This window comes from Strongylocentrotus purpuratus, unplaced genomic scaffold (assembly GCF_000002235.5).
Source record: "Strongylocentrotus purpuratus isolate Spur 01 unplaced genomic scaffold, Spur_5.0 spur5_scaffold_20, whole genome shotgun sequence".
NCBI lineage: Eukaryota > Metazoa > Echinodermata > Echinoidea > Camarodonta > Strongylocentrotidae > Strongylocentrotus > Strongylocentrotus purpuratus.
The window spans coordinates 46941868-46969730 of NW_022145606.1; the positions used below are offsets into that span (position 1 = coordinate 46941868).

The 27863-nt window shown below is 38.8% G+C and overlaps 2 protein-coding genes across 4 annotated transcripts; one reads left to right on the forward strand and one right to left on the reverse strand.

The window, feature by feature from the left end:
* Positions 1 to 9242: 9242 nt before the first annotated feature.
* On the reverse strand, positions 9243 to 19017 carry LOC588795 (methenyltetrahydrofolate synthase domain-containing protein). Its single transcript, XM_030993500.1, has 5 exons — positions 18840 to 19017; positions 18002 to 18115; positions 11915 to 12028; positions 11310 to 11400; positions 9243 to 10402 (listed from the first exon to the last, which is right to left on the reverse strand). Exons 1-5 carry the CDS (start codon positions 18951 to 18953, stop codon positions 9429 to 9431), a joined length of 1407 nt encoding a protein of 468 aa, XP_030849360.1. The 5' UTR covers positions 18954 to 19017; the 3' UTR covers positions 9243 to 9428.
* LOC115917908 lies at positions 17814 to 26410 on the forward strand. 3 transcript variants are annotated; one of them, XM_030993503.1, is made up of 4 exons: positions 17814 to 18033; positions 23864 to 23946; positions 24816 to 24956; positions 25815 to 26409. In XM_030993503.1, exons 2-4 carry the CDS (start codon positions 23902 to 23904, stop codon positions 26043 to 26045), a joined length of 417 nt encoding a protein of 138 aa, XP_030849363.1. In that variant the 5' UTR covers positions 17814 to 18033; positions 23864 to 23901; the 3' UTR covers positions 26046 to 26409. The 3 variants fall into 3 exon arrangements, with proteins under 3 accessions (XP_030849363.1, XP_030849362.1, XP_030849361.1); XM_030993502.1 differs by lacking the exon at positions 17814 to 18033 and adding an exon at positions 19464 to 19612; XM_030993501.1 differs by lacking the exon at positions 17814 to 18033 and adding an exon at positions 22420 to 22481 and having other exon boundaries at positions 25815 to 26410.
* The last annotated feature ends 1453 nt before the right edge of the window (positions 26411 to 27863 follow it).

The following is a 27863-nucleotide window of genomic DNA, read 5'->3' on the forward strand; positions in this document are numbered from 1 at the left end:
TCTCTTTTTCTTCCATTCTGATCTCTCACATCTTAATCTTTCTCTTGTACACTATGCTTGTTTCTCCTCTCTACCACCCCTCCTTCCATCTCTTTTTCTTCTATTCTGATCTCTCACATCCTAATCTTTCTCTTGTACACTATGCTTGTTTCTCCTCTCTACCACCCCTCCTTCCATCTCTTTTTCTTCTATTCTGATCTCTCACATCCTAATCTTTCTCTTGTACACTATTAGTCCGGCAGCCACTGAGCTACACCTCGTTTTGTTGAAATAAGTTTTTTTCTTGATGGATTCTGTTTCCTTAGACATTGCAGATGACCAAACAGAAAACTGGAGCTTTGTCAGTGTTGAGCAATTTAAGATATGGCCAAAAACAAAATGGCCGCCAAAATAGCCTATTTTCAGTAAATTTTGAATTATTTCATAATACATTACAAAATATTGGCAGAATGGTGTGCTTATAATTCATGAAGACCATTGTCAACACATTCCTGGTGACCATACATGAACATAGATGACCATATATGACCTAATTAGCATATTTTCCATTGTAATTGTTGCTAATTTGCATATTCAAAATGGCGGATAAATGCCAGCTGTTAAGTTTAGAATCACAATAAAATAGTATTATACTCATTTCTTTCTATCTTATGTTTTTAATTCTTAGAATACCCAAGTGTACCAAATACTTATGTCATACTCATTTGTCAATAATTACTAATTTAGATAATGGGAAAAAACAAAATGGCCACCAAAATGATAAATTTTAAGCAACATTTGCCATAAGTATTATACATTACGGAAATTGGCAGAGTAGTATACTGGTACTTCATGAATCAGAGATGAATTGATTTGGATATTTGACTTTAGGCTGTTGTATGTTTGCTCATTTACATATTTAAAATGGCGGTTATGTTAGTTTATCACACAATTTCTATCAATAGTCTATAGTAATAAACATTTGTTTTCACAATAGGTTTGAATTCCGAAAATACCATTTCGTGAAAAATGCTAATTTGATCACTCTTCTTTCATGAATGTGTTACCATTTTATAACGATATGAGGAATTTTACCTTCACAATTTATCTTGTACGCAATTCTTTTAAGGATACGCCTTTTCTTCCTTTGCTGAACTGAGCTCATGCATCACTGTCATTTTTATTTACATATTTTTGCTGCCAGAGTCTGATCATTTAGACATCGCACGGATGCATGGCACGCACAGAACATTGTGCAAGCTAATTTGGCTTTGTTGCATCCACATCCTGAAGATTTGCATTGGTTGTCACTTGCACAATTGCAACGTAAAAGTCTCAGTATGTTTGCAGGTGCAAGTTTTACATTTTGGTGGAATGGTTACCGGGATGAGTGACTTTGTTGCTTCGTCTTTCATGTAACCAAATGCAGTGGGATCCAATGTCCATGGATTCAATTCCGAAGCACTCTTCCAAATCCATGTTTGAAGATGGGCACGCTCAACATTATCTTTGAAAGCTACAGCTGTTGGTGGCATTGCAGCAAGATTTGGAGTGTGGTAGCTCCTGCTTTCCCGACCCGTGTAGTCCACACATTCAGTCGGGCATCTGACAGTGTCGTAGCATTGGGTTGTCCATATCATGATGTTATGAGCGCTGTTGCATCTTTCATCACGTCGGCCATATCTGCATGTATGTCTCCAATCGATGGGGATGGGAACCCATTTTTCTGCCGCAGCACCTTTAGCAAAGTTCCTTTGCCAACTCCAAAATGTGCACCAACAGTATCACAACCTGTCAATGGGTGACCTGCTAACATAAAAGGGATGATGTCTCTGTGTCTGTCCACTGTGGCATGTATATCGATTACAGATCTGTCTCTGATGGGCGACTCCATTATCAAGGGTGACTGAAGGCCTTGCTTTTGGTAGAAATATGAAGCAGAAGAACATAGACATCTGTGTCGTCTGCAAGCACCCTGATGGATCGTCCTTCATCTGCAAGGATAATAGCCTGCTGCACAATAATCACATCAGCCTCCTCATGAGATGTGGCCATATCGTGCCGTTGGATTGGAACACCACCTTGACCTAGTTGAACAGGAGTGCCATCTTGGCTGGTGATCACCAGCTTGTGTTTTATGATGAAACCTGCATCACCTTGCAGATGTTGACAAATGATGTTAATCAACTGTTTTTTGTTCTCTGTGACTGTCAGAGTCAGTTTCTGAGACGGAAGGGGTGAAGTTGGACTCAGTTGGAAAACTCTGCAACCATCATTGCCTCTCGATATCATGGTTGTACACTTGGTACTGTAATCATTGACCTTTCAAAGACCAAGTCTCTCTTCAATCTTGCCTTTGAATTTCGATACAAAGTCCATCACTGTTGGTTGTCGTGTTGGTGATGATGAAGGTCAATTAGGAATCCAAAGGAGAGCACATCCATCGATCACTCTACACGTTTCTTCAAGTGTCGTGTGTCTAGCTGATACTTCAACCTTTGTCTCTGGTTCTTCAAAGCGGCCTTGGACTTCGAGATGTCCATATCTCCATACTCATCAAACAGAGCTGTAGGAATTGGCGACAGCTCGCATGAGATTACATCATGAAATTCGACATCTCTGGAACTTGCTTGTAGACCTATCACGCGAGAGTATATCAACTTGGTATCGTACACCTTGGAATCGCCTACGTCAATTCTGAAAATCGATTTCTTCATGACAGCCATGGTTTGAACTTTCTTCGAAATTGTGTCGTAGAAACCTCCAGGCAATTTCCGTTCAAATTCACCCATTTGCTGAGCACCAGTTTCAACTACTCTGTCAACATTTACTGATTCAGGAGCGATCTGTCCATTGACCACATTGACAATGTTCGCTGGGTGCTTCTTTGGGTCCATTGGATCGATGCTCACATCCAGTTTTCTGTGCAACCAGTCTCTATCACCTTGGTCTGCACATATCCTTGCTGGAGCCTCTTCTTTGTGCACTGTTTTAGAACTAGCCGACTTGTCTCTCATAGTTGGAACGTCTTCCACAAATCTGATACATATGTGCAAGCTAAGGGCCCATGCAGGTCTTGAGAGTTTCTGGCTTTAGAGTGATGCCAATCACACCAGCTTTACCATGCCCATGTCGCTCCATATGCCATTCCATAAGCCTTGAGTGTGTCTCATCACATGAGACCCTTTCATGGAATACTGGAGTGCATCTCCTGGTAGGGCTTCCATGCGTCGAAGGTAGAATAACCGATATCGCGCGTAGTTTACATGTCCCGACACAAAGAAGCAGGGCATCATAAGCCTCACTGCATCCAGGTGTAGAAGCCAATCACTTTAATTCTCGTTCAGCCCATACATAGAGCATCATTATCAGTACTGGTTTGATCAGGTTGTACCTCTACTGCAACCCTGAACAGTTAATGATCTGCAGTGAAGACAGTGAAACATTGACCAGTTTTCTCTGTTTAACTGCTGTGATTTGCTCATGGCTGTCATTATTGTGTCTGGATGTGCTGGTGGCATATCAATCAACGATAGATACACTGCTTTAGTTTTTGGTTGTGTGGCTTCTCCTTGATTGCGACACAAATGCATATATTATCCATTGAATTCAGGAGTTATCACGCTGCACAACATCTGCCAAGAACCTGAGGTCACATTCATTACGTCTCTGTCGAGAAACTATATGAGCGAGAACACTAAGTGGTGGAACTTGGTTCTTGACAGGTGGCATATCTGGTTTTCTTGGACTATTGTATCTCATGATGTCAAGCTTGTAGTCAATATCTCTAGACATCTCAGCCTTCTTCAGTTGTGAAATCTCTTGCTGATCATCATGGTGCATGCTTGTATCTGGCTGGGTCATGAGAACTGCAAGGGAAGTTGTCAACTATGATCTGAACAAGACCATCTTCAGCACTTGATAATGCTGTCAGTTCAGTGTTTTTCCCTGCCTCTACAGCTGCACACTTCTTGAATCGTAGCAGTTCATCATAGATGTGTGTATGTTCAACAGGGTATCTCTACAAATACATTTGCTTTGAGATGATAGGCTAAATCAATTAGCTTTAATTAAAATGCAGCGTATATGTGTATACATTGATTGCTTGTTATCGAAGTAGAAATCGCAAACAGCCAATCTCTTGTACACTTTTTTATGAATCGCCCTGTATAAATATATAAATTGCTCTGCCATCTAAAACCACGTTTAGAATTATCAAAATATATATCATATATATATCATATCTGGTTAAATAAAATCAGAAAAGCGTTCTTAATGCAGCAATAAAACATGACAAAGTATACATTTTCACATATTCTTAAAGCAGAAAACGTCATTTTGGCGGCCATTTTGTTTTTGCTTATAATCACAAATTGCTAAAGGCGACATCAATTAGCTTCAATTAAAATGCAGCTTATATATATATCACAAAATATGTTGCCAGAGTGTGTATACATTGATTGCTTGTTATCGAAGTAGAAATCGCAAACAGCCAATCTCTTGTACACTTTTTTTTATGAATCACACTGTATAAATAATGTATAAATTGGGCTCTGCCATCTAAAATAATATTTAGAATTATCAAAATATGTATCATATATATCATATCTGGTAAAAAATTCAGAAAAGGGTTCTAAATGCAAAAATAAAACATGACAAAGTATACATTTTCACATATTTTTAGAGCAGAAAACGCCATTTTGGCGGCCATTTTGTTTTTGCTTATATCTCAAATTGCTCAAGGCTGACGGAGCTCCAGTTTTTTGCTTGTTCATAGTGGATACCTAGACAATCAGAATCCATTAAAAAAAAAACTTATTTCACCAAAACAAGGTTAAGCCCCAAATCCAGGTTTGGCTGCCGGACTATATGCTTGTTTCTCCTCTCTACCACCCCTCCTTCCATCTCTTTTTCTTCCATTCTGATCTCTCACATCCTAATCTTTCTCTTGTACACTATGCTTGTTTCTCCTCTCTACCACCCCTCCTTCCATCTCTTTTTCTTCCATTCTGATCTCTCACATCTTAATCTTTCTCTTGTACACTATGCTTGTTTCTCCTCTCTACCACCCCTCCTTCCATCTCTTTTTCTTCTATTCTGATCTCTCACATCCTAATCTTTCTCTTGTACACTATGCTTGTTTCTCCTCTCTACCACCCCTCCTTCCATCTCTTTTTCTTCCATTCTGATCTCTCACATCCTAATCTTTCTCTTGTACACTATGCTTGTTTCTCCTCTCTACCACCCCTCCTTCCATCTCTTTTTCTTCCATTCTGATCTCTCACATCTTAATCTTTCTCTTGTACACTATGCTTGTTTCTCCTCTCTACGACCCCTCCTTCCATCTCTTTTTCTTCTATTCTGATCTCTCACATCCTAATCTTTCTCTTGTACACTATGCTTGTTTCTCCTCTCTACCACCCCTCCTTCCATCTCTTTTTCTTCTATTCTGATCTCTCACATCCTAATCTTTCTCTTGTACACTATGCTTGTTTCTCCTCTCTACCACCCCTCCTTCCATCTCTTTTTCTTCCATTCTGATCTCTCACATCTTAATCTTTCTCTTGTACACTATGCTTGTTTCTCCTCTCTACCACCCCTCCTTCCATCTCTTTTTCTTCTATTCTGATCTCTCACATCCTAATCTTTCTCTTGTACACTATGCTTGTTACTCCTCTCTACCACCCCTCCTTCCATCTCTTTTTCTTCCATTCTGATCTCTCACATCCTAATCTTTCTCTTGTACACTATGCTTGTTACTCCTCTCTACCACCCCTCCTTCCATCTCTTTTTCTTCCATTCTGATCTCTCACATCCTAATCTTTCTCTTGTACACTATGCTTGTTACTCCTCTCTACGACCCCTCCTTCCATCTCTTTTTCTTCTATTCTGATCTCTCACATCCTAATCTTTCTCTTGTACACTATGCTTGTTTCTCCTCTCTACCACCCCTCCTTCCATCTCTCGTTTTCTTCCATTCTGATCTCTCACATCCTAATCTTTCTCTTGTACACTATGCTTGTTTCTCCGGTCTACCACCTCCTTCCATCTCTTTCTTTTGTTGGACTTTGTTGTTGTTGTTGTAAATGCATATTTGCCTTTTGCATGGATTGCCTTTTAAAGAATACGTGCAGGATGAATTGCTGGTGTCCCCTCCCTATAATCTGGAGGGGAAAACGATTTCCTGTCCCAACTGACAAACATTTGATTGAACCCCTCATTGAATTATAATATTTTTGTCATAAGCCAAAGAAAATCTGACAAGAATTTGAATTGATATTTGTGAAAATTATTTGTATATTACCCTCCCCTCTCCCCAAGCACATTGTAAATACTCGATGATGGTGAGGTGCCCGCTACATTATTCTTTATCTTATCGATTCTGTTAACTACAAAATAATAAACAATTGCCCTATAAAATACGTCATAATGTTTGGCTTGCTAGGTTTGCTCGCAAAATTTAGAAGAAAATTGCCCATACATTTGAACATGGCACTTGATGAGTGCCAGAGTGATGCAAAATAGATATTCTTTGATGAATTCGGGATCGGGGTGATGGGAAACTTTTTTGGGGGGCCCACATTTGAAATTATGCGAGCCAAATATTGGTACGTAATGGTAACACCGGCAGTGACGAAATGAGCAAATGGTATGGTATATTTTATTTATTCACGGTTAAAAACAAATACAAAAATTGTGCCCGCATTCAGCAAAAGCTATTTTTTCAGAGAGGCCGTGATTACATAAAATTCGAATAGAATATAAAACAATGAAAGTACAATTTACAATTTTTTTTAAACAAAATTATAATGAACATATTTACAGAAATTTAAGTACAAAATCAAATCATAGGGACAAAAGGTAGACCAAAAAAAAAATCCGCATCACCCCCACTTTTTCATGCAGGCCCCGCTGAACGTCTCTCTAAGTAGGTGGGGTGGCATTTATGATCAGATAGAGCGTAACGTAAATTGGCGTGGGTATAGGGGCGAAGCCCCGGCGAGGGTCAAGGGTTGGAGCCCCCAGAAGCTTAGGGGTATAGGCATTACATTACGGTCAGATGAGCATATCTTGATACCTTATTTGTGACACTGGCAGGACACTAATTGGCGTGGGGTCCATGGGGCGGAGCCCCCAGAAGCTCAGGAGTTTTATACATTTAATAACCGTCAGATGAGCATATTTTGATACATTTTTTGTAACACTGGCAGGTCGCGAATTGGCGTGGGGTCCATGGGGCAGAGCCGCCGGAAGCTCAGGGGTTTTCGGCAATAAAGTATGGTCAGAGGAGCATTTTGATACCTTATTTGGGAACTGGCAGGTAACAAATTCGTGTGGGGTCCAGGCGGTGGAGCCCCCAGAAGCTCAAGGGTCTTATGCATTCAATTACCGTCAGATGAGTATATTTTTATACCTTATTTGTGACACTGGTAAGTCACTGATTGGTGTGGGGTCCAGGGGGCGGAGCCCCCAGGAGCTCAGGGGTTTTAGGGATTAAATTACTGTCAGATGAGCATCCAGGTGCACGCCTTATAGGGCCCAAGGTGGAATCCAGGGGGCAGAGCCCCCGGAAACTCATGGTTTTTAGGCATATAAATCACGGTCAGATCAGCAAATTTTGACACCTCATTATTTTGTGACAAAGGCAGGTCACTATTCTTTCCTTCTTTCTTTAGGAATTTGCCATTTTCCAACAAACGCATAAAAAGTACAATTTACTAAAGATTAAGGAAAAAATCGAATTAGAAATAAACCACGTCTGAATTATATTTGGGGGGCATTTGTCACCCCTCCCGCTCCCTAGCTCTCTCCCATCATTTTTCCTTTCCCTTTCTCTTCCCTTCCTTCTCCCTGTTTTGGGTTTCCTGGGGGGGGGGGGGGGGTAAGGGCTTTTCGCCCCCCCCCCCCCCCCGATCCACACGTTGTTGGCGGGATAAATGGCAACTGTTCTCCCCTTCTTTTCACCCTTTGCTTTTCTTCTTCCTCTTTTTTGTTCCCTTTTAGCTCTCCTCTTTCCCCGTCCCTTCCTTCTCCCCTTGTTGGGAGGCGGGGGTGGGGGGAAGGGCCTTTTGCCCCCCTCCCCCCCCCCCCCGAACTACAACTTGTTAGCGGGAACATTGCAACTGATATCCCCATTCTTTTTCCTTCCCTTCCCTTTATCTTCTCTTTTCCTTTTTTTCTTTCCCTTTCCTTCCTTCTCTCCTAATTTTGGATGGGGGTAACAGCTGGGAGGCAAGGCCCTCCCCCCCCCCCCGACTCCTTCTTTTTCCCCTTTTCTTCTCTTCTTTCTTTCCTTTTCTCTCTCTCTCTCTCTCTTTTTCCGCCGGGGGGGGGGGGGGGGGGGGGGGGGGGAGGGCGAGTGGATCCGCGCCTGGACGTGATCAAGAGCTGGTTTTGCTACATAGCAGTGCATATTGATATAAACTTATGTTTGATTATGAGCCGAGTCTTAGGAAAAGGTACAGCTTTGTTCCTCTTTAGTACATCATTTATTTATTTATCTGGAGCCCATCTCTGGTGTCAAGTTTTTCTCTCTCACCCTCTCTCTTCTTCTCCTCCTCCTCCCTTTTGACCCTTCCCCATCGTTTCCTATATTCTCTCTCTCACTCTTCCTCCCTACCTCTCACCCCTCTCTGACTCTTCTCTTCCTCTTCCTCCTCCTCCCTTTCCGGTCCCACCCTTTTCTCTACCTCTTTCCCATCCCCCTCCGCCCCTTACTCTCGTTGTCCATATTGTAAACAAACTTATTACTACATTGATTGTTGGTGAGCATAATAAATCATGCACACAATGGAATAACATAAATCAAGTTTGTTTGAAAACTAGATACATTTATTGCTTATTGCATACATGAACATTAGCATGATAGTACGATAGAAATAACGAGCAATTTCGAGCAAAAATTCAAGCTAGATAAGAACACTGTCGCTCATATATTTGGAATATTTTTTGCATTATGGCTCAAGACATGGGCACACAGAAGATTTTGTTATGTTGGAGATCGGGGTAATCGGGGTAAAATTCAATGAATTATTGAAAATTTATTGCATTTTCTTTGTTTTTTTTATTTGTATGAACTGCCCCCTACCTTAGCCCCCGCTGCGTACAGTCATGGTTCAGTGACAAAGCAATGGCCTCGTAACTGTGAGGCCCCAGGATCAAAACCGTGTCGATGTGCCATATTAGTGCCCTTTTGTGGGGCATTAATCCTCATTACTGTCATTTATGACTTAAGGGCGTAGGTCCCCTAGTTGATAAGCATAGTAGCATACACATGCTTTAGCAGTCACGCGGAACAAACACTGGCAAATTATTATTCATTAAAATCTGAGAATGTTTACTATTATATAAATCTATTAGGAATTAAATCATTGTCAAAATAATTCCATAAATTGGGATTTTTAAAAAAATATTCAAACTATATGAGCGACAGTGTACATGTACATCATCTAGTTCCATGCAAACATACCGGCTAAATCTCTTCTCCTACTAGAGCCAGGCTTATGACCTTTTGACCTTTGACCTGAATTTGCACTTTGACCCTTCATGTCTGTACCTTGATACATCGCATCTCTCCCAGTCTCATTTATGTGTTCACTCCTATGGCTTTCAGGTTCCTTTGAGTTCATCACGTCTTTTCTGATTCCTTGAGAATGTCTCTCTGCTGTAGAACTCTTTCCACATCCTGCTACATCTCTACCACTCTGACCCAGCTCTGTAGAGTGAGCACCAGGATTTTCACCACACGCCTTTGCAGGATAAAGATTGTCATGGTATAAATCCTTGGAAGAAGCAGCTTTGAAAGAGTCTAAACTTCCACCTCTCTCCTCTTTACTATTGCGAAAAACCTTCGAAGAAACAGCTGTGGAAGAGTCTAAACTTCCACCTCTCTCCTCTTTACTATTGCGAAACTCCTTCGAAGAAACAGCTGTGGAAGAGTCTAAACTTCCACCTCTCTCCTCTTTACTATTGCGAAACTCCTTCGAAGAAACAGCTGTGGAAGAGTCTAAACTTCCACCTCTCTCCTCTTTACTATTGAAAAAATCTTTTGAAGAAACAGCTGTGGGAGAGTCTAAACATCCTTCTCTCTCCTCTTTCAACCTCACATCGATTCCCATCTCTGCTTCCCGTCGCCTCAGCATCGTCAGGACCGGTATCTTGAAAAACTTCTCCCGTGTCAACAGCTCCCAAGCGATTCCTTTCGGCCTAGCGCGTTTATTCTCGCACCTTATTGTACGTGTCGGTGTCACAATGAAATCGACACCCAGGTCGTGCTCTCCGAATAAATATTCGGGAAGATCATCCTTGATTTGGCAGTCGTGGACGGTTGTTATGACGACCGTATCCTGGTCAACAGCTCCCATGGAAGACATCATAGCAAACTCCATATCTGCGTAACCCTCACCCTTACCAATTCGGTACCCTGAGATAGTTGAGGAATATAAGACAAAGCAGGGAAAAAGTGGTGAATGGTGTCATGACAACATAATTAATGTCATTATAATGATTTGGAATCAGACACAATGACAGTAATGATGTCACTACATGTTAGTGTAGTGAAAGCCTCTTACATAATCAGGCATATACTGCTCAAGTGTACATTACCATCAAACCAGAAACCTTTGCAACAATCTGCTGTTTTCAAAGCAGGACTATTATGGAAAGTCCCAAAATATAGTGCTCTCATTGACTCGTTTCCCTGCTTTATAACGGACCATTCACCAAATCAATGAAATTTCCTTGCACCGTTTCTTCTTCTCTTGATCTTCATTCAACATAAAGAGAGAATGACATCTGACGTGACCACTGTCAAGCTACAAAGACTGGCTCAGCTAGGTTATAAAGAATTGTCTTCATTTGTCCAGAGATAGATTCTGATTTCGACGACTATCTTGCATGCATGAATATCAGACCTGCCAACATCTGGAGTTCAAAAACTGTATTCTTTAATCCCAAATGTTGTATTTTTCTGACAAATATTGTATTGGAAAAAACACATGGATCAATGCCTCTTACAGTTCCTACACACAGGAAGAAATTTGTGTATGGATCATTGGTTGAATATGCATGATTTTGTCATGACTGGTGTGTTCGATGAACCAATGAACATTCCTAAATTGCTGATGTGAGATGCTTGTGAGAAAATTTACAGGACAGAGTGGGCATGTTGCCATCAAAAATGACACACATACACACGTTTTTTGTTGTTGTTTGTTTTTATTTTTGTTAGAAAATCATATTTTATTGAGGAAAATTGTACCGTCGCATTTACTTCTAAAAATCGTACTGGTTGGTAGCTCTAGAATATCAGTGTCAACAGGAAGTGTTACCTTTAGGAGAGACAGCCACTGACCCTATGAGGACCAGGTCAACCTTGACCTCTGCATCCAGACCTACTGGTGAACTGTACTGCCTCACTCCCTGCATAAAGAAAAAGCATAACATTATCATACAATAATAATAATAATAGTAGGCATTTATATAGCGCCGTCTATCTAGAATCGAGGCGCACTAATTATTACCCCGGCTTTAGCCTAGCTGCCATTACAGCGCTCTAGCATTTCAAGGAATTAATTCCTGCCAGGTACCCATTTACCTTACCTGTGTCGAGTGTGGCAAATGAAGATTAATGCCAATGACATTAGTGCCATGTCGGGGATAGAACCACAACCTTTCAATTTCAAGTCAAGTGCTTAAACCACTCGATTACGACACTTCTACATATCAGGTACCTACTAACGACACCTGGGTCGAGAGTGGCAAATGTAGATTAATGCATAGCCAAAGGACATTAGTGCTGCTGTTGCAGTAGCATTTTTAACACAGTACCTTGTGGTACCTTATCCACATATATCAGCTAAGTATCCACTTACTAAACCTGTGTCAATAGTGGCAATTGTAGATTGATGGGGAGGGGGAGGTGGGGATTAGCTACCTGTGAAGATGAGCAGGTCCTAAGCATCTTCTTGTTGGCTCCTGGGGGAGGGGTAATCCTGTTGAAAAGACCGGTTCTGAGCCGAGGGGTGGGAACCAGGAGGGTCTTGTGCGCCTGAAGATGGAAACAAAATATTAACAAGATGGCCCAAGCTCTTTCTCTCTCTCTCTCTCTCTCTCTCTCTCTTTCTCTCCATATATGAGCTCTCCTGTTATCTTCTGTTCAGGGACCCTTTTCACAAAGCCTTTTTTCAACGACAAATGACAAATATCATTGACAAATCTTTTGTGGAGTTGTGTCTCCTTTCCTATACAGTGAAACCTGCTTTAGCTACCACCTGTATAGAAAGACCACCTGCCTAGTAGGACCACTTTTCTTATCTCCCTTGAGCGTTCTTCATAGACAGGTTAACTGTTTTGGGGAAATTCTTAACCTAATGAATGTGAGTTGACTTGGTATATAACACAAACAAACTGATGTCTGATCATTTCAATACAAAGGCTCTCCATCCAGTAGTGGGTCCAGGATTATTATTATTATTATTAATGGCTAGAGGGCGTTTTTCAAGATAACCACGGTTGTATGGAAAGTGTCCAGGAATATCTTCTTTTTTGCAAGGAAAAGACAAGTAATTTCGAATTTTGACATAATCACAGTGATAAAGATGGTGCATGGACGTGATTCAGGAAGAGAAAGGGAAGTTAGTAGAAAGGAAGGTGAGAAAAATGAGACAAATCTAAATGTGCATTCGGATCAGGCAGGCTCTAGTACTACAACAACGTACGCTGAGAGAACCACGCCCATCACTCCCGCCCAAAGGGAAGGAGAGAAGCCAGTGTACATCAGGCAACGGGACATACCAAATGTTCAAAACAACATGGCAACTGGGGAAGAGTTATACCTAGCCCTTGCCAAGGTTGTTGACCCCCAACGCTTAGCTGGTGTGCAGAAAATCAGAGGCTTATGGCGGATCTACATAGATAGCAAAGAGGCAAGGATCGCTCTCATTAGCAGTGGGATTTTACTTAGAGGATCAATGGTGAGTGTTCACGACAGGAACCCATTCGTTTCATATGAATCTGAAAATTTTGTGCGGGTGACTATCAAAGATGTACCTTTATCTGTCTCTGATGAGCTAATTGTGGCTGAATTAGAAGGATGGAAATATGTAGTGAAGGGGAAAATAGTTAGGCAGCGTTTGAGGGTAGGCGGACAGCTTACTACCTGCCTTAACGGTGACAGGGTTGTTTTCATTGATACCCCACGGCAGCCGCTTGCCCGCCATGTCAGCATAGCTACTTTCAAGGCCCGCACATTTCATGACGGGCAATTGACCGAAGCGTCGATAGCAACGTGTTCACGTTGCTTAACAACAGGGCACCACGCCTCCACTTGCTCCAAGCCTTTTGTCTGCAGACAATGCAAGAATCCCGGGCATCGCGCGTTTGAGTGTGACGAGCAACAACTACAGAGTCAAGTTGCTGCCTCTGTGTCAATCGCTAGGGCAAGGCATGATGATTGCATCGTAGCAGAGAGTTCACACAAAAGTTCTACGGTAGAGCAAGCACAAGAGAGAGAAGTGCAGGTGGTGAGGCCGAAAGAAAAGAATGGAGTCGCAGCGAAGAAACAGCAAAGCATCCGAGATATGCTGTCGCGAGAAGTAAAGCCGTCAGATCAAGTAGATCATTCAACTGATAGCGACTCACATGAATCTCATGAATCAGAATCCGAACAGTCACGTGATTCAAGGGGGTCACATGATTCAAGGAGTGGACATAGGGAGAGGAGTAAAAGAAAAACCAGAAAAAGACGAAGGAAGGGATCGAACAAAAAATGAATGATGTAAAGGGTATCTCACTTTTGTCGCTCAATGTACGAGGGATAAGGAATAAAAGAAAGAGGGAATTGGTATTTAAATTTTTAGAGAAACAAGGTACAGATGTAATATTCTTACAGGAAACTTTTTTCACTAAAGATCTAGATGATACTGTAAAAAGGGAATGGAATGGTATTACTCTCCATTCATTTGGAAGTAATCACAGCAGAGGTGTTTCAATTCTCGTGAAAAAGAATGCTCAAATACCAGTTAATTTGATTTACTCATCGGATGATGGAAGGATATTGATGATAAATACTGAAATAGATAATAAAAAGGTAACTCTGATAAATATATACGCTCCTACAGAGAAGAAGAATAAAGAATCTTTTTTCTTAAAAATGGAAAAGATTTTAATTCAGTATGATGGTAGGCCTACTGGCTCACATGTTTTAATCGCAGGGGGTGATTTCAATTGTGTTAACAATCCACGTCTTGACGTGATGGGAAATAAGTCAGTTTATAAACAACCAACAAACTATAGGCAGTTTGTTAAAAAGTTTAAGATGATTGATGTATGGAGAAAGATAAACAAAACTAAGAAACAATATACATATAGAAGTAAGTATTTGAATATGTCATCGAGAATAGATTACTGGCTTGTGCAAGTTTACTATGTTGACTATATCAATAATGTGTCAATTAAACCAGTCTCCATGTGTCCAGACCACTGTGCTGTTACTATGACAATAACTTTATCATGTAATAATGTCCGTGGTTCCTCGTATTGGAAAATGAATAATTCGCTCCTGAAAAGTGATGTTTATAAAGATGGTATAAAAGACGTTATTCGTCGTACAAAAAATGAATTCAGATCAAAGCTTGATCTGCAGTATGCATGGGACCTATGTACATTAAGTTAAGGATTAAAAAATATACTATATCTTTTGCTAAGAAGCTCAGAAAAACTGAAAAAGAAGAGCTAAACTCCTTAGAAAAAAAACTGAATGAACTACATGAACGAATATGTGCAGGCGATGATGAGCTTGAAGAGCAAATGGCAAATGTTCAGAGAAGGATTAATAGGTACTACAAAAAGGAATGCGATGGTGCAAAGGTTAGGTCTAGAGTTATTCATTTTGAAAACAGTGAAAACAATTCTTCATATTTTTTAAATTTAGAACATAGAAATGGTGCGAGAAAGTATATATCAGGAATTAGAATAGGCAGAAAATTAGAAACTGATAACCGTAAAATTATAAAATTTGTAGAAAAGTTTTATTCTTGCTTATACACAACAAGAAGCCCAGATCAGACAGTAATCGAAACATATCTTAAGAAAATAAATAATCCCATTTTATCTGGTAGTGAAGCCGAAGAATGTGAGGGATTAATTTCAATTCAAGATGCAACAAATGCTCTAAAAGGGATGAATATTAATAAAGCTCCTGGTATAGATGGCCTAACGGTGGAGTTTTTTTAAGGAATTCTGGGTTGAAATACAAGATCTTGTTTTAGACAGCTTTAATGAAAGTTATAACAAGGGTAAGCTTAGTTATTTACAAAGGAAAGGAGTCATTACTCTGCTATTCAAAGGTGGTGATGCGCTGGAATTAGGAAATTGGCGACCCATTACATTACTTAATACCGATTATAAAATACTTGCAACTGTGTTGGCAAACAGGCTACAAAAAGTTTTAACACACTTAATTAGTGAAGACCAAGTAGGGTATCTTAAAGGCAGGAGTGGCATTAATAATGCCAGATTAATTCAAGATATGATAGATTATAGTGCATTTAATAAGATTGATGGTGCCATCATATTTGCCGATTTTAAAAAGGCCTTTGATACTATAGAATGGAAATTTGTTGATACATGTTTGAAGAGCTATGGTTTTAATGATAACTTCAGGAAATGGGTCTCGGTGATGTATTGTGATCCTCATCTTAATATCTTAATGAACGGTTGGTTGACAAAAGATATACAACCATCTAGAGGTATAAGACAGGGGTGTCCCCTATCTGCATTATTATTTATCCTTAGCATTGAAGCTCTTGCAAATGAGATTAGACAAAATAACAATGTCATAGGCTTGAGTGTTGGTTGTAATGAAAAAACATTTAAAATAGTACAATTAGCAGATGACATGACATTATTTGTTCGTACAGTTATGTCAGGTAATACAGCTATAAAGATTATTAAAAAATTTGAAAAGTATTCTGGAATTCAATTAAATGAAAACAAGACAAAAGCACTTTGGTTGGGAACTAACAATCCAACAAATACTATTGGAAATATGTTATGGGAAGATGTTTATGTTAAGTCACTTGGTATTTATTTTTGTAAAAATAAAGATATAGGCTTAGAAATGAACTGGTCTGGAGAGAGGATATTACAAATAAAACAGCTGTTAAATCTTTGGAAACAGAGAAATCTCACGCTTAAAGGAAAAATAATGATATTAAAATCATTGATAATGTCGAAAATCATTTATACTTCACAAGTTTTGTCTTGTCCTAAAGAGATAATTAAAGAGCTCGATAAGTTATTTTTTGATTTCCTTTGGAAAGGGAGACCTGCAAAGGTTAAAAGGTCAAATGTATTGAATAGTATTCAAGAAGGTGGTTTAGATATGTTAGATGTTCAAACAAAGGTGGCATCGTTAAATATAAATTGGTTTTGTAAATATCTAAGCGATGAATTAAATGCAGGTTGCAAATGTATGTTTGACTATTGGTTTGAGAAAATTGGTGGTATAAAGGTTATAATGAATTGTAAATATAGTATAAAAAGCGCAAATTTTCTGGAGAACAAGATGCCTCATTTCTACTATAATTTAATTATGACATTTTTCTTGTATCGATCATGTACCTTGGGCAGTTATCGTAGAGAAATGATTTGGCTGAATACAAATGTAACGTATAAAAGGAAAATGCTTTTTTATAGGAATTGGATAAATTCTGACATTTTGTTTGTTGGGGATTTAATGGATGGTAAAGGTTTTCTACCAGTTAATGAGTTAAGTGCGAAAATATTATTTAAGGATGGAAGGTGGTATAGTCAATATGCACGTATTAGAAGAGCGATTCAATCACTCGGGAATATGTTAATACTTGCAGATATGAATGTAGAACATAGAGAGTATATGAAATTTAGACCCAAAGCGTTTGTATATAATGATATAAAATTGATTGAGGATATGATTTCAGTTAGACAGTTGACAGTTAAAAGAATATATCAAGAGTTAATTAAATCAAAAATCGAAAAATCTAGAGCGGAGGAATTTTGGCGTAATACTTTGGAAGTTGAATATATACCTGTATGGTCGGATGTTTGGTTATTTAAGTTAAAAAATATAAAAGACAGCTTACTAATTAATTTCAATTTCAAATTCATGTATAATATTTAGCAATACCATATAACTTGTTTAAATGGAAAGTTAATGCCAATGATAAATGTTATTACTGTAATCAGACAGGTGATTGTATGCACATGTTCTTTTTTTGTAACGAAGTCAGTATGTTTTGGAATGAAGTTGAAAGGACTATAAAGAAATATTTCATGTGTAATTTTAATTTCAAACCAAGTCATCTATTGTTTGGTATTGATTTTAATTCAAAGAAGGAAAACGATGTTGATATTATTTTGAATTATGCACTTTTTACTGTTTACAAAAGTTTTGTTGGAAAAGAATTTAAAAAGAAAACAACTATAACGAGACTTCTTCATATTTTTGTTTACCTATTAAGTTATCGTTTACAAATAGAAGAAAATATTAGAAAACCATGTATATCCCTCCAGAAATGGAGGCGAATGCTAAAAATGTGAATATGCTTATATTATTATGAAGAAAAGAATAAAGAAGACCTGAAATGGTTATTTTACAAAAAACAAAAAAAATTATTATTATTATTATTTATTTGTTAATTATTTTTAAATTATTATTATTATTATTATTATTTTATTTTATTTTATTTTTTATTGATTCATTTATTATTGTTATTATTATTTTCATTTTTGGGGGGGAGGGTGAGGGGAGAGGGCATTCCCCTTATGCCCCCGCTTGAATAATCTGTGCTTATAGGTAAGAGAAGTTGGATCAGTGAAAACCATTACTCCTCACGGTCTAACTCGAGTTCAATAGATAGATGCACTTCTTCAGCTCAGATGCCTCTTAACTGCACATCTCGCCTTTATCGCATTGAGTTCTACCCCCATGGATGCATGTCATATCATACACCAACAAAAAGACAATCAAGGATTGGCTAACCTCTAATGCCAGAAATCTTGCTTGTTGTTGAGGTTTGTCTGGATTCACTTTTATCGTTTTTGCTTTCTGGAAGATCTCCATGCTTCCTAGTCTATTGCAGGCTTCAGCTGCCCCCTACAGGTACAAATAGAAAAGGTATCCGGGGGTGTTTCTCAAAGACTAAGATCGACTTTAAGCTGGACTTAACTATGGTAGGCTGTTCACGCCACTGGTTGCTCTCACCATTGGTCTCTCAATTACGATCTATAGATTATATTTTTTCCTTCAATAATGAGTTATTAAAAAATGTAAATTCTGTAGATTTGTGACCATGATTTGTAAGTCCCTTGAGAGAGCGATGTCAGTAAATTGTGAGAGCAAACAGTGGCATGAATGGCCTGCCAATCCTGCCATAGTTAAGTCCAACTTAAAATCGATCTTAAAATCGATCTTAAAATCGATCTTAGTCATCGATCTTAGTCATCCTAGCCATTGCTAGGTACTCATTTACACCTGGATGGAGAGTGGCAAATATGGATTGACATTCAATTCAATTCAATTCAAGTTTATTCAACACTCTTCATAAAAACATAAAAATACAGCATGGAATGATAAAAAAAAACAAGATAGTGATAACAAATAACAATGGCAATTTATTTGAGCATTTGGGATAGGCAGAAAGGAGGGATTCCTAATTATATGAAAGCCTACCCCTAAAACACACAGATACAGGAAAAAAGAAACATCTTGCCATGCAAAGGACAAAAGTGTGATCCAACCCCCCCCCCCCACCCCCACCCCCATCTCTTGAATTGAGAGTCAAGTGAATGGAGCACTTCCACATTACCTCAATCCTTACCTTGAAGTTTGGTATCCTGTGGTGAACCGGCCGTGGGAACTCAGCTAGGTCATGTTCCTCCAGATAATCCCAAACCATCTTCCGTATACTCTCCTTACTGCTGTATAAATCCATGACCCTTCACTGGCTTGACCTTGCATATCTGCAGTGTTTTAGTGGTTTACGGAAAGAGATGGTGATGATAATAATAATATTCCGCTTTTATATAGGGCTTAATACATCTACCATGTCTCTAAGCGCTTACCCCGGATGGATTCAATGCTTCAAAAACTGTTTAACCAACAATTATGACGGTCGCATCCTACCGGATCGCCCGTCACCCAGGTTCATGTTTAAGCAGAATATTTCACGACCTGATTTACCTATGGCGACGCAAAGTATGTTTGAAGACTTAGTTGTAGACATGGTAGAGGGCGCCATTCAACAGTATATATAGCTCATCAAATCAATCCTCACATATTCATTGTCAAAATATAGTTCAACTAACAACCAATTACTTAAATTAGGTTCAAAGTTTCAAACTTATTACATGTGAGGGAATGAGTAATAGCTCTTTCTTATAATGCAAATTAGTCAGGGGTAAAAGGAATGTACCTAACTAAAGAGGAGTGATATGCCCCAGTGGAAATACACTCACTGCATGCAGGTTAAAGCTCATACATGCAGTGAGCAGAGATGAGACTGGTTGTAGCTGTGCCTACATGAAGCTGTAATTGATGTCTCATCCTGATATTCTTGATGTCTAAAGTTGGTTTTGGACACGACCTTAATATGTGAGTACAGTATATAATTAACTCTCTGATGTTAAGATTTGCTGAGGAGCTTAATTGGATAGATTATGATTTGTGTGAAGAAGAGGGAGATTTAACTTTAATTTACATGAAGGATGCATGCTGGTAGTAATTGAGTCACGCCTATTAATGCTAGAAAGGCGTGTCAGTAAGACATTATTAGTATAACTGCTTTTTGGTAAGCCTTGTATTCATAAAGATAGGTTCTGTTGGTTTTCTTGTGGAATTCAGATTGGTATGCAAATGTGTTAATAACTAATTACAGATAGCAAATATTGCAATCTTCTCTAGAGATGAGGTGACTTAAATATTGGTAGATGCCATGTTCCACTGCATTTGTATCGTGATTAGTTGAGTATGTTTCTATATTGCGTAAGACTGATAGAATGATAAGGATAGCTCACTCATTTGCAGAACTGTATTATAAATATATGTATGTGAAAGTAATAAATAGGGAGTGGCCTTCATGGCAGATTTATTTACTACATGCATTTCATTGGCTGAGGTAAACTCAATATATACAATGTACATGTATGAACTAAATTGCATACACTGTATATGGAAGATGATATATTTGTAATTATGGATCTCTAGTTTTTCTGCTCCGGAAAACAGCCTTAGCAAGTAATTATTTGTGATCGTAATGATGCAATACTTACTGTATTTTTTGTGTCTTTTAATTTTCTACAGCAATTGAAGTGACTTTGTGCAGTCATGGGTCTTCTACCCTCTTTTGTTAGTTGAACAGCATGAAATAAAGATTGGCCTCATACCCAATAGAACCGCAACAACTGCTTCGTCTGATTTGACTTCGAGTTGATACCCTCACAACACTTTCGTAATTTCCAGTGGTCATTGGAGTTAATTAGACTTAAAAACATTGACTAATGATACAACACAATCTTCAAGGCCTTAAGCAACCAAAGACAAAAAGTACTATGTGTGGGTCTGCATGTTAAGACAATCCATGATCCATCAATTATGTAGTTACAAAACTTCACTAGAAAGGAATAAGTTAGTTAATCCAGGGAGGTGAGATCTCCATGGTTAAACATTGAGTTCCATTCGTACATGATCATGATCATTCCATCTCCAACTTACCGCCAATAACGCCTCCAACTCCAAGACTCCTCGGCAGCCACAACCCACTCCAGCAAAGCATAGAGAGGCAATGCTTATTGACCTCTAACACTGTACTAGGTGTTAATAGGCAGCATTTGAATACATGAATAGTCAACACACTCGTAACACAATAATACCGATGCGGTTGATCGACAAGTTTTACAGTGGACTCACAATTTGAATTTATAAATTATTCTTTCTAACATCGGAAAGTTGAATAAATTGTATTTTACTGCTATTTAGGTGTCATCAATTGTCACCAAAGTACCGATTTTGAGTAAAATCAGTTGAGTTTTGTACAGTGGTGTTTGAAATGTTGAGAATCAATAGCAGAGTATTTAATACACAGCCAGGATAGTAATGCAGCTATGTGGGATAACCCGCAGTTGTTGATAAAAAAGCACACCAACGTACGAACTCGCTATGATTGCGTAATCGTGAATCGTGCCTGTTGTTGTTGTTGATGCACGCGTACCAGTGGCGGATGCAGGATAGAGGGGGAGGTGGTGGTGGTGGTGGTGGTGGTGGTGGTGGAGGGGGAGGTGGATGGAGGATCGACGCCCGCGCGGGGGGGGGGGGGGTGAGGGCTAGGGGCTTGGGAGAGACTGGAAGGGGATAAGCGACGGCCAATGGGTTTAGGTACAAGTTATAGGAGTATGAAAATCTTGGCCTGAGGCTATATATATAGGGAGGGGGGAGGGGCTGATCAAGGCCGGGCTGAGGTTACCCCTTGTCGTCTTTTCATTTTCTCATTTTGCCAGAGAATGAAGCGAGAAAAAAGGGAAGTTTTTGTTGTGAAATATTATGCTATAGATCTATAGTTTTGACATAGTCTAAATGTACACGTGCATCGATATATATGGGCTCAAAAATAAAATGATCGAATAGATTGAAATTGACAAAAATCAAAATGTGTCTATTCTCATTTAACACAATTGGCCCAATTATATGCCTATTATAATTTCTGAATCATTACAAAGCATTATATTCACACTATTGACTTATATGTTTTCCTAATTTTTGGCGTGATGTCTTGAACTTAGTAAAATCCTGCATGCCTATCATATATATATAGAGAGAGAGAGCATATTTGGAAAAAAATTAATTGCGTTCAATATAGCTGACCCGATTGAGGGTAATCATGAATTAATTGCATTTCTGTATATTATGTCCTACATTCATCATAACCACGCAGACACGGCCTAGAAAAATCAAAGCTCAAAATATCTTTGTTTAATTAATCGTCCCCAAATTCTGTCATAAGCCAATAATGCCCCCAAACATCCCAGGGAGTCGCTCCCAACACCACATATTGGGCTTCGTGCATTAATACTGCGCCCTGTGATATAAGAGGCACCCATTTATTAGCATCCAGAAATCGCTCACCCAAAATAGCTTTTTAGCGTATATTCCATTATAATTGTGGGGGTAAAGTCTATATCGTAGGGTTACGTAGCAATATTTTTTGCCATATTGGTAAAGTAATGATATCTTGTAGTAAATAAAAAGAATAGAAAGAGTCTTTATAATATACTTTTTTTTACAAATATAACATTTTATTTGAAAATAATTGAATTTGATGCAGGAGCTTGGATCATTTACCTATTTTGTAATAATGAACCGCTCTCAAAATCGGGGAAATAATGTAAATAGATCTGAGCAATGGAGAATAGAGGGTAGATGTTGACAGCTGATTTGGACAAAAAAAATCATCGCAAAATGTCTGCCCGTAAGTCCAATAATCATAATTTAGCAAATTCTTTTCGAACCATGAATATTTTACATTACTCATGTATGAATTAGGTGTGTATTAGGTGAACATGGTTTAAAGATATGTCGATTTTGACTACGAACAGGACTGCATGTTTTGTGATGGAGAGTTTTAACTTGTATTCATTGCATTGACAATACAGCAAAATCAACCCGTGGGATTTTGTGTGCAGCTTGTGCAACTATTAGTACAGGGCAGTGTTGTTGAGTTGTGCATAGCCATTAGCCATAGATAGACCTACTCTTTGATTGAACAACTTAAATGAGCCCTGAAATGTTATGAGATGATGTTAAACAGCGCTCCTACTTTTACACAAAGCTTAGCAATATTGATTTTTGCGATTGATTGCACGTGTTAATTTAACTCCAGATCCAGGGAGTTCCGACGGATCCAGGGAGTTCCGACGGAGTTAGTGTTAATTATGATCAATTCATTTAAGGTAATCAATCGCAAAAACAATTTCACAATCAGTTTGTATTCATGACTATTAAGTATTTGATCCTACATATTAAAGTACTTTTGTGTAGATCTAGCCACTCTTTGGCAAAAACTGACCATTTCTATTGATTCCTGTCCAGATCAGGCGAAATTTTCAGTCAGACTCGATTAAACTTTGGTGGTTGGATTTGACATCAAAATTCAATAAATTTGCGCTATTACTACTACGTGTATACAGAACAGTCGTTCTCATTGCATGGATTTACACAGCTTGGACGTACCACTTTTGTCATTTCAATCGGCGGCTAGCATTTTGTTGTGCTGCACTGGTCGAAAGATGTCAACCCGCGAGCTGAAAAATAGGCTTATAATTGTGAATCAACCCTATTGGTTATGTTAACAAACATCATTTGATATTAGGCCCAAGGCCCAAAATACACGGGAACGAAGGGTGTGGAGAATTTTGGTCTGTTTCGCGAGCGCTAGCGTGCGCTGACTGTTAATCAAGTCCATTCGTTAACGTGCAGTTGTCCAAAAGAAGTTGTAGATGGCATTAACCAATATTTTCCATGTTACACCCCCTTTAAGGATAACTTGCAGTCAAATATGAGCAAACTGCTGTGACCTTACGACCTCGTGTGGCTGATGCTAGACTTTCGCACCAGGCGCACAAAACATAGCTCTATGGTCTTAGATAAAAGGAGAGCGGGGGCATTTCACAAAACCTGCATCCGTGACAAATGACAATTTGTGTTCTAAGCTACTGAAAAAGTCTGAAATCTTTGCTTCTGATTGGTTATCAGCAGATTTATCACTGATTTTTGTTATTTGTCATTGAAGAAAGGCTTTGTGAAACGCCCCCCTGGTCATTTAATATCTATGTATTTTTCATTACATTCCAGCATACACAAGACTCCAAGAGAACAACTTTCACCATGGGATGCGGTCACCGTATGCTTCCTACCCTGGAGTATATACCCAGGCGGTAAGTACTAAGTATATAGTTCTGTATCAGCCTCAAAAGCATTACAGTGGTGTTCCTCAAGGTTCCCTCCTTGGTCCCCTTCTTTTCCTTATACATAAATGATCTCAAAAATTCCTCTGATATCTTATCCTTTATCCTTTTTGTTGATGATTCTAACATTTTCTATTCACATCGTGACCCTCACACTCTCTTAGATACTATAAATAAAGAATATTTTTTGATTTTATAATTTTATTTACTTAACTTATTCAGGTTAGGATGCAAGGGCTAAAGTTATTTCAAATTGTCATTTTTCTTTCCGTCATTGCTACAAAAATGTATTTACAAAATCAAAGTTATGTATTTCTATATTACAAATCATGTTTCTATAAAATATTTGAATGAATCTGAAATAAATATCAATCGACAGAAAGGCTCCAAGTCCATGTACATGTACATGTTGTAAAATTACCAATTGTTTGTATATAGAGAACCATTGATGTTAAACTTTTCAACATGTTGCTGTTTTAATGTTTATTTGTTTTAAATTTGTGATTGTCAAGGCGCGATAGCTTAGTCGGTAGAGCAGTGATCTGGTGACCCAGGTTCGAAACCAAGGCGATGCGCTAGTGCCCTTTGGTAAAGCATTTATCCTCATTACCAGGTCCCTAGGAGAGGACCTAAAGCCGTTGGCCGTCTGGTTGCTTATTTACAAGCGTTTATGCTTTCTTAGCAGTCAGGTAAAATAACCACCACCACCACCACAAAATGCTATAGAAACTGGTAATATAAATCAGTGTTTACCTTTTTTTCTTCTGTAATAGCTTTAAGTTTGAAAGCACTCTGCATTGTTTGAATTGAAACTCTTGTTTTATTTTTCTGTTTTTCAGGTGCGTCCAGTGGTCTCAAACATCTCTGTGATAGGTGTCCAGTACAATGGTCCTCCGTGTAGAGACTATCTCGGTCTTGCTATCTTCGTCTTGGTCTTCTTTCCCCCCATTGGTCTCTTCGCTATCCTCAAATCTAGACAGGTAAAATTAAAAGCACCATGCCTGGAATTGTTATCCCTTTAATAAGGGAGTTTACAGATAGGACATGGTACAAATGACCCCAAATATCCACAGATCTTTTACACATGGAGAAGTTCCACTTTGAGCATCTTAGAATAATAACTGCCAAAGTCCTAGATGTGTTTCATGAATACCTTATGTTTGACCTCTTGAAAAGAATACTTCCACCTGCGTATCATAGAATGTACCGTTGGTGCATAAATGAATAATGTTACATAACTTTCATGAGCGCATATCCAGTATTCATCTCTGTGGGTTTTACCATTTTGGTACAAATAACCTTTATCTGCCCATGCACAGATTTTATCTTTAAACTCCCTTATTAAGCCCCACTGCATTTCTTATAGCTACTTGCGCCCTCTATATAGCAAACAATACCTAATCAGTGTCTGTGTGTCCCTAATGATCCCCTTTTTCTTATGTTAATTGAGAGCTGATTTGATGAGATAACCACCTGTCAGTGACTTTGCAGGGAGTTCTAGTCCCCCTGGCCAAACTAGTGCAGACAGGCTTTAAGTAAAATATGGCATTAGGAATTGATTTCCAATTTCAACCGTCACCCTTGTAGAGATTATCTTGGTCTTTTACCTCTCATTGGGCTCTTTGCTAGTCTCAGGTCTAAACAGGTAAGAACAATATATACCTCCGGTGTGTTAAGGCCTATACCTTATTTTATCTGTTTAGAGCAAGGCTCAGCAAGCAGAGGTAACACCTTTCTGGCTCTGAACAGATGATTAATCGTTTGTTTTAATTCTATATGTTTTGATTCCGCCTTTGGATGACTTTGATAGTTTACACGTCTCTTGTATCTGCTTACAGGTGCGTGATCGTGCGTTGGTAGGTGACATCATCGGGTCGCAGCGTGCCTCAGGTACGACACGACGCCTCTGCTACGTGGGTCTCGCTATCGGTTTCTTTCTCTGGATTGCGTTCCTGACCGCCGCCATGATCATCTTTTCGCAGACGGAGAAAATGGCTTTCGGCGAGACGTCGCATCCCATCCCCGAGACGCGGCACTTCAATTTCACCCTCATCACGGGCCCCCGATAGGCATTTTCCTTTCGGACTCCATCTTTTGGTGAAATTTAGTTGTTTTTAATTTTACATTTTCTTTTGTATTGAGACTTTCATTTTTGTTCCAATTATCCCATTATATTATATCATATTACGTTGCTCTCACTCTCTCTCTCTCTCTCTCTCAATTTCATCCTCATCATGGGCCCCCGAAAGGCAGTTTCCTTTTGGACTCCCATCTTTTGGTGAAATTTAGTTGTATTAAATTTAACTTTTTTTATTTGTCTTGAGACTTCCATTTCTGTTCTCATTTGTCCCATTTTAATACTTTATATTACGTTCCTCTCACTCTCTTTCTCTCCTTCTTTTTCTCCCCCTCCCTCCTGCCCTCTCATTTTGTCTCCCGCTTTCTCTCTCTCTCTATCCTTCACTTTCTCTCTCTATCCTCTCTCTCTCTCTATCCTCTCTCTCTCCTCTCTCTCTCTCCCTCTCTCTCTCTCTCTCACTCTCTATCTCTCTCTCCCTATCCTTCTCTCTCTCTCTCTCTCCCTCTCTCTCTCTCTCTCTCTCCCTCTCTCTCTCTATCCTTCTCTCTCTCTCTATCCTTCTCTCTCTATCCTTCTCTCTCTCTCCCTCTCTCTCCCCTCTCTCTCTATCCTTCTCTCTCTCTCTCTCTCCCTCTCTCTCCCTCTCTCTCTCTCTCTATCCTTCTCTCTCTCTCTCTCTCTCTCTCCCTCTCTCTCTCTCTCTCTCTCTCTCTCTCTATCTCTTCCAGCCAGGGTAAACTACCAGTACATATTTGGCCAGTCAATTTTTTACATTTTGTTCCATGATAGTATTTATATATTCTTCTGTTCTAAGGCTATAATTTTGAAACAGATAGGTGAGGTCCTGGGCCCCGTTGCACATAACTTACCATCGATGGTAACTTTGCCATCAATGGAAACCTTAATTTTAAGTGGCTGCTGAGCCTGTAACCATGGTAGTTGGAAGTTTTATGCACAGGGCCCAGGTTATCCTTCTCTTCTCTGTCAGCATCTTGCCCCCTCTCAAGTTTTGATTCATTTATGTAGCAGTTCTGTTCACCACTACTTCCATTTCTGCCCCTCAGAGTCCCACTCTAAAAATAATATGTTATACAAAAAGTCAAATCGCTTGCCTATGTTTGGTGCTACAAAGACTAGAAACTGAGGCAAATTTCATTCAATCATTTTGCTCACCCAACATTTCACTTTTTCTGTCCTGTCAGTCATTTATAAAACATTATATCAGGGCCAGTTTAATTTGTTTTCACATGATTTTCACGTATGTTTTCTTTTTCTTTTCACAGTATTTAAAAAAATGTGATTTCATTTTAAAGGTATTGAGTGAAAAAAAATTGTTGATGCTCTCACTTGACGAACCAGTGTAAAGTTGATTTGATGACAAACTTATTTTGCAAGATTTGTAAATTATTTTCACTGATAATTTCTCCATGGTTTGTTGTTGTTGATTGTCCCATACTGAAATATTGGCAAATTCTTGTTGATGAAAACAAAAATCATGTGAATATTGAACTTCTTGCTTTAAAATGTTTCCCTTTCTCGTAAAATCAAGGTAAACCAAAATATTGTTTTAATTAAGTGAGAACGGTTTCATCAATTTTAGAATATAAGGCCTTACCAAAGACTGAGATATTTATGTGAATGAATTAATGCTAAATATTTTCTTCAAAATTGTGTTGTGGTTTATGCCAAGACCTTGCTGTCATTAATTATTATGTATTTCAGTGTCCAGGACTGTGAGATTTGTAATTTCATTTCAAAATATACTTTTGGGCTTTTTGAAGCACCGATAAATTCTTTGATGAAAACC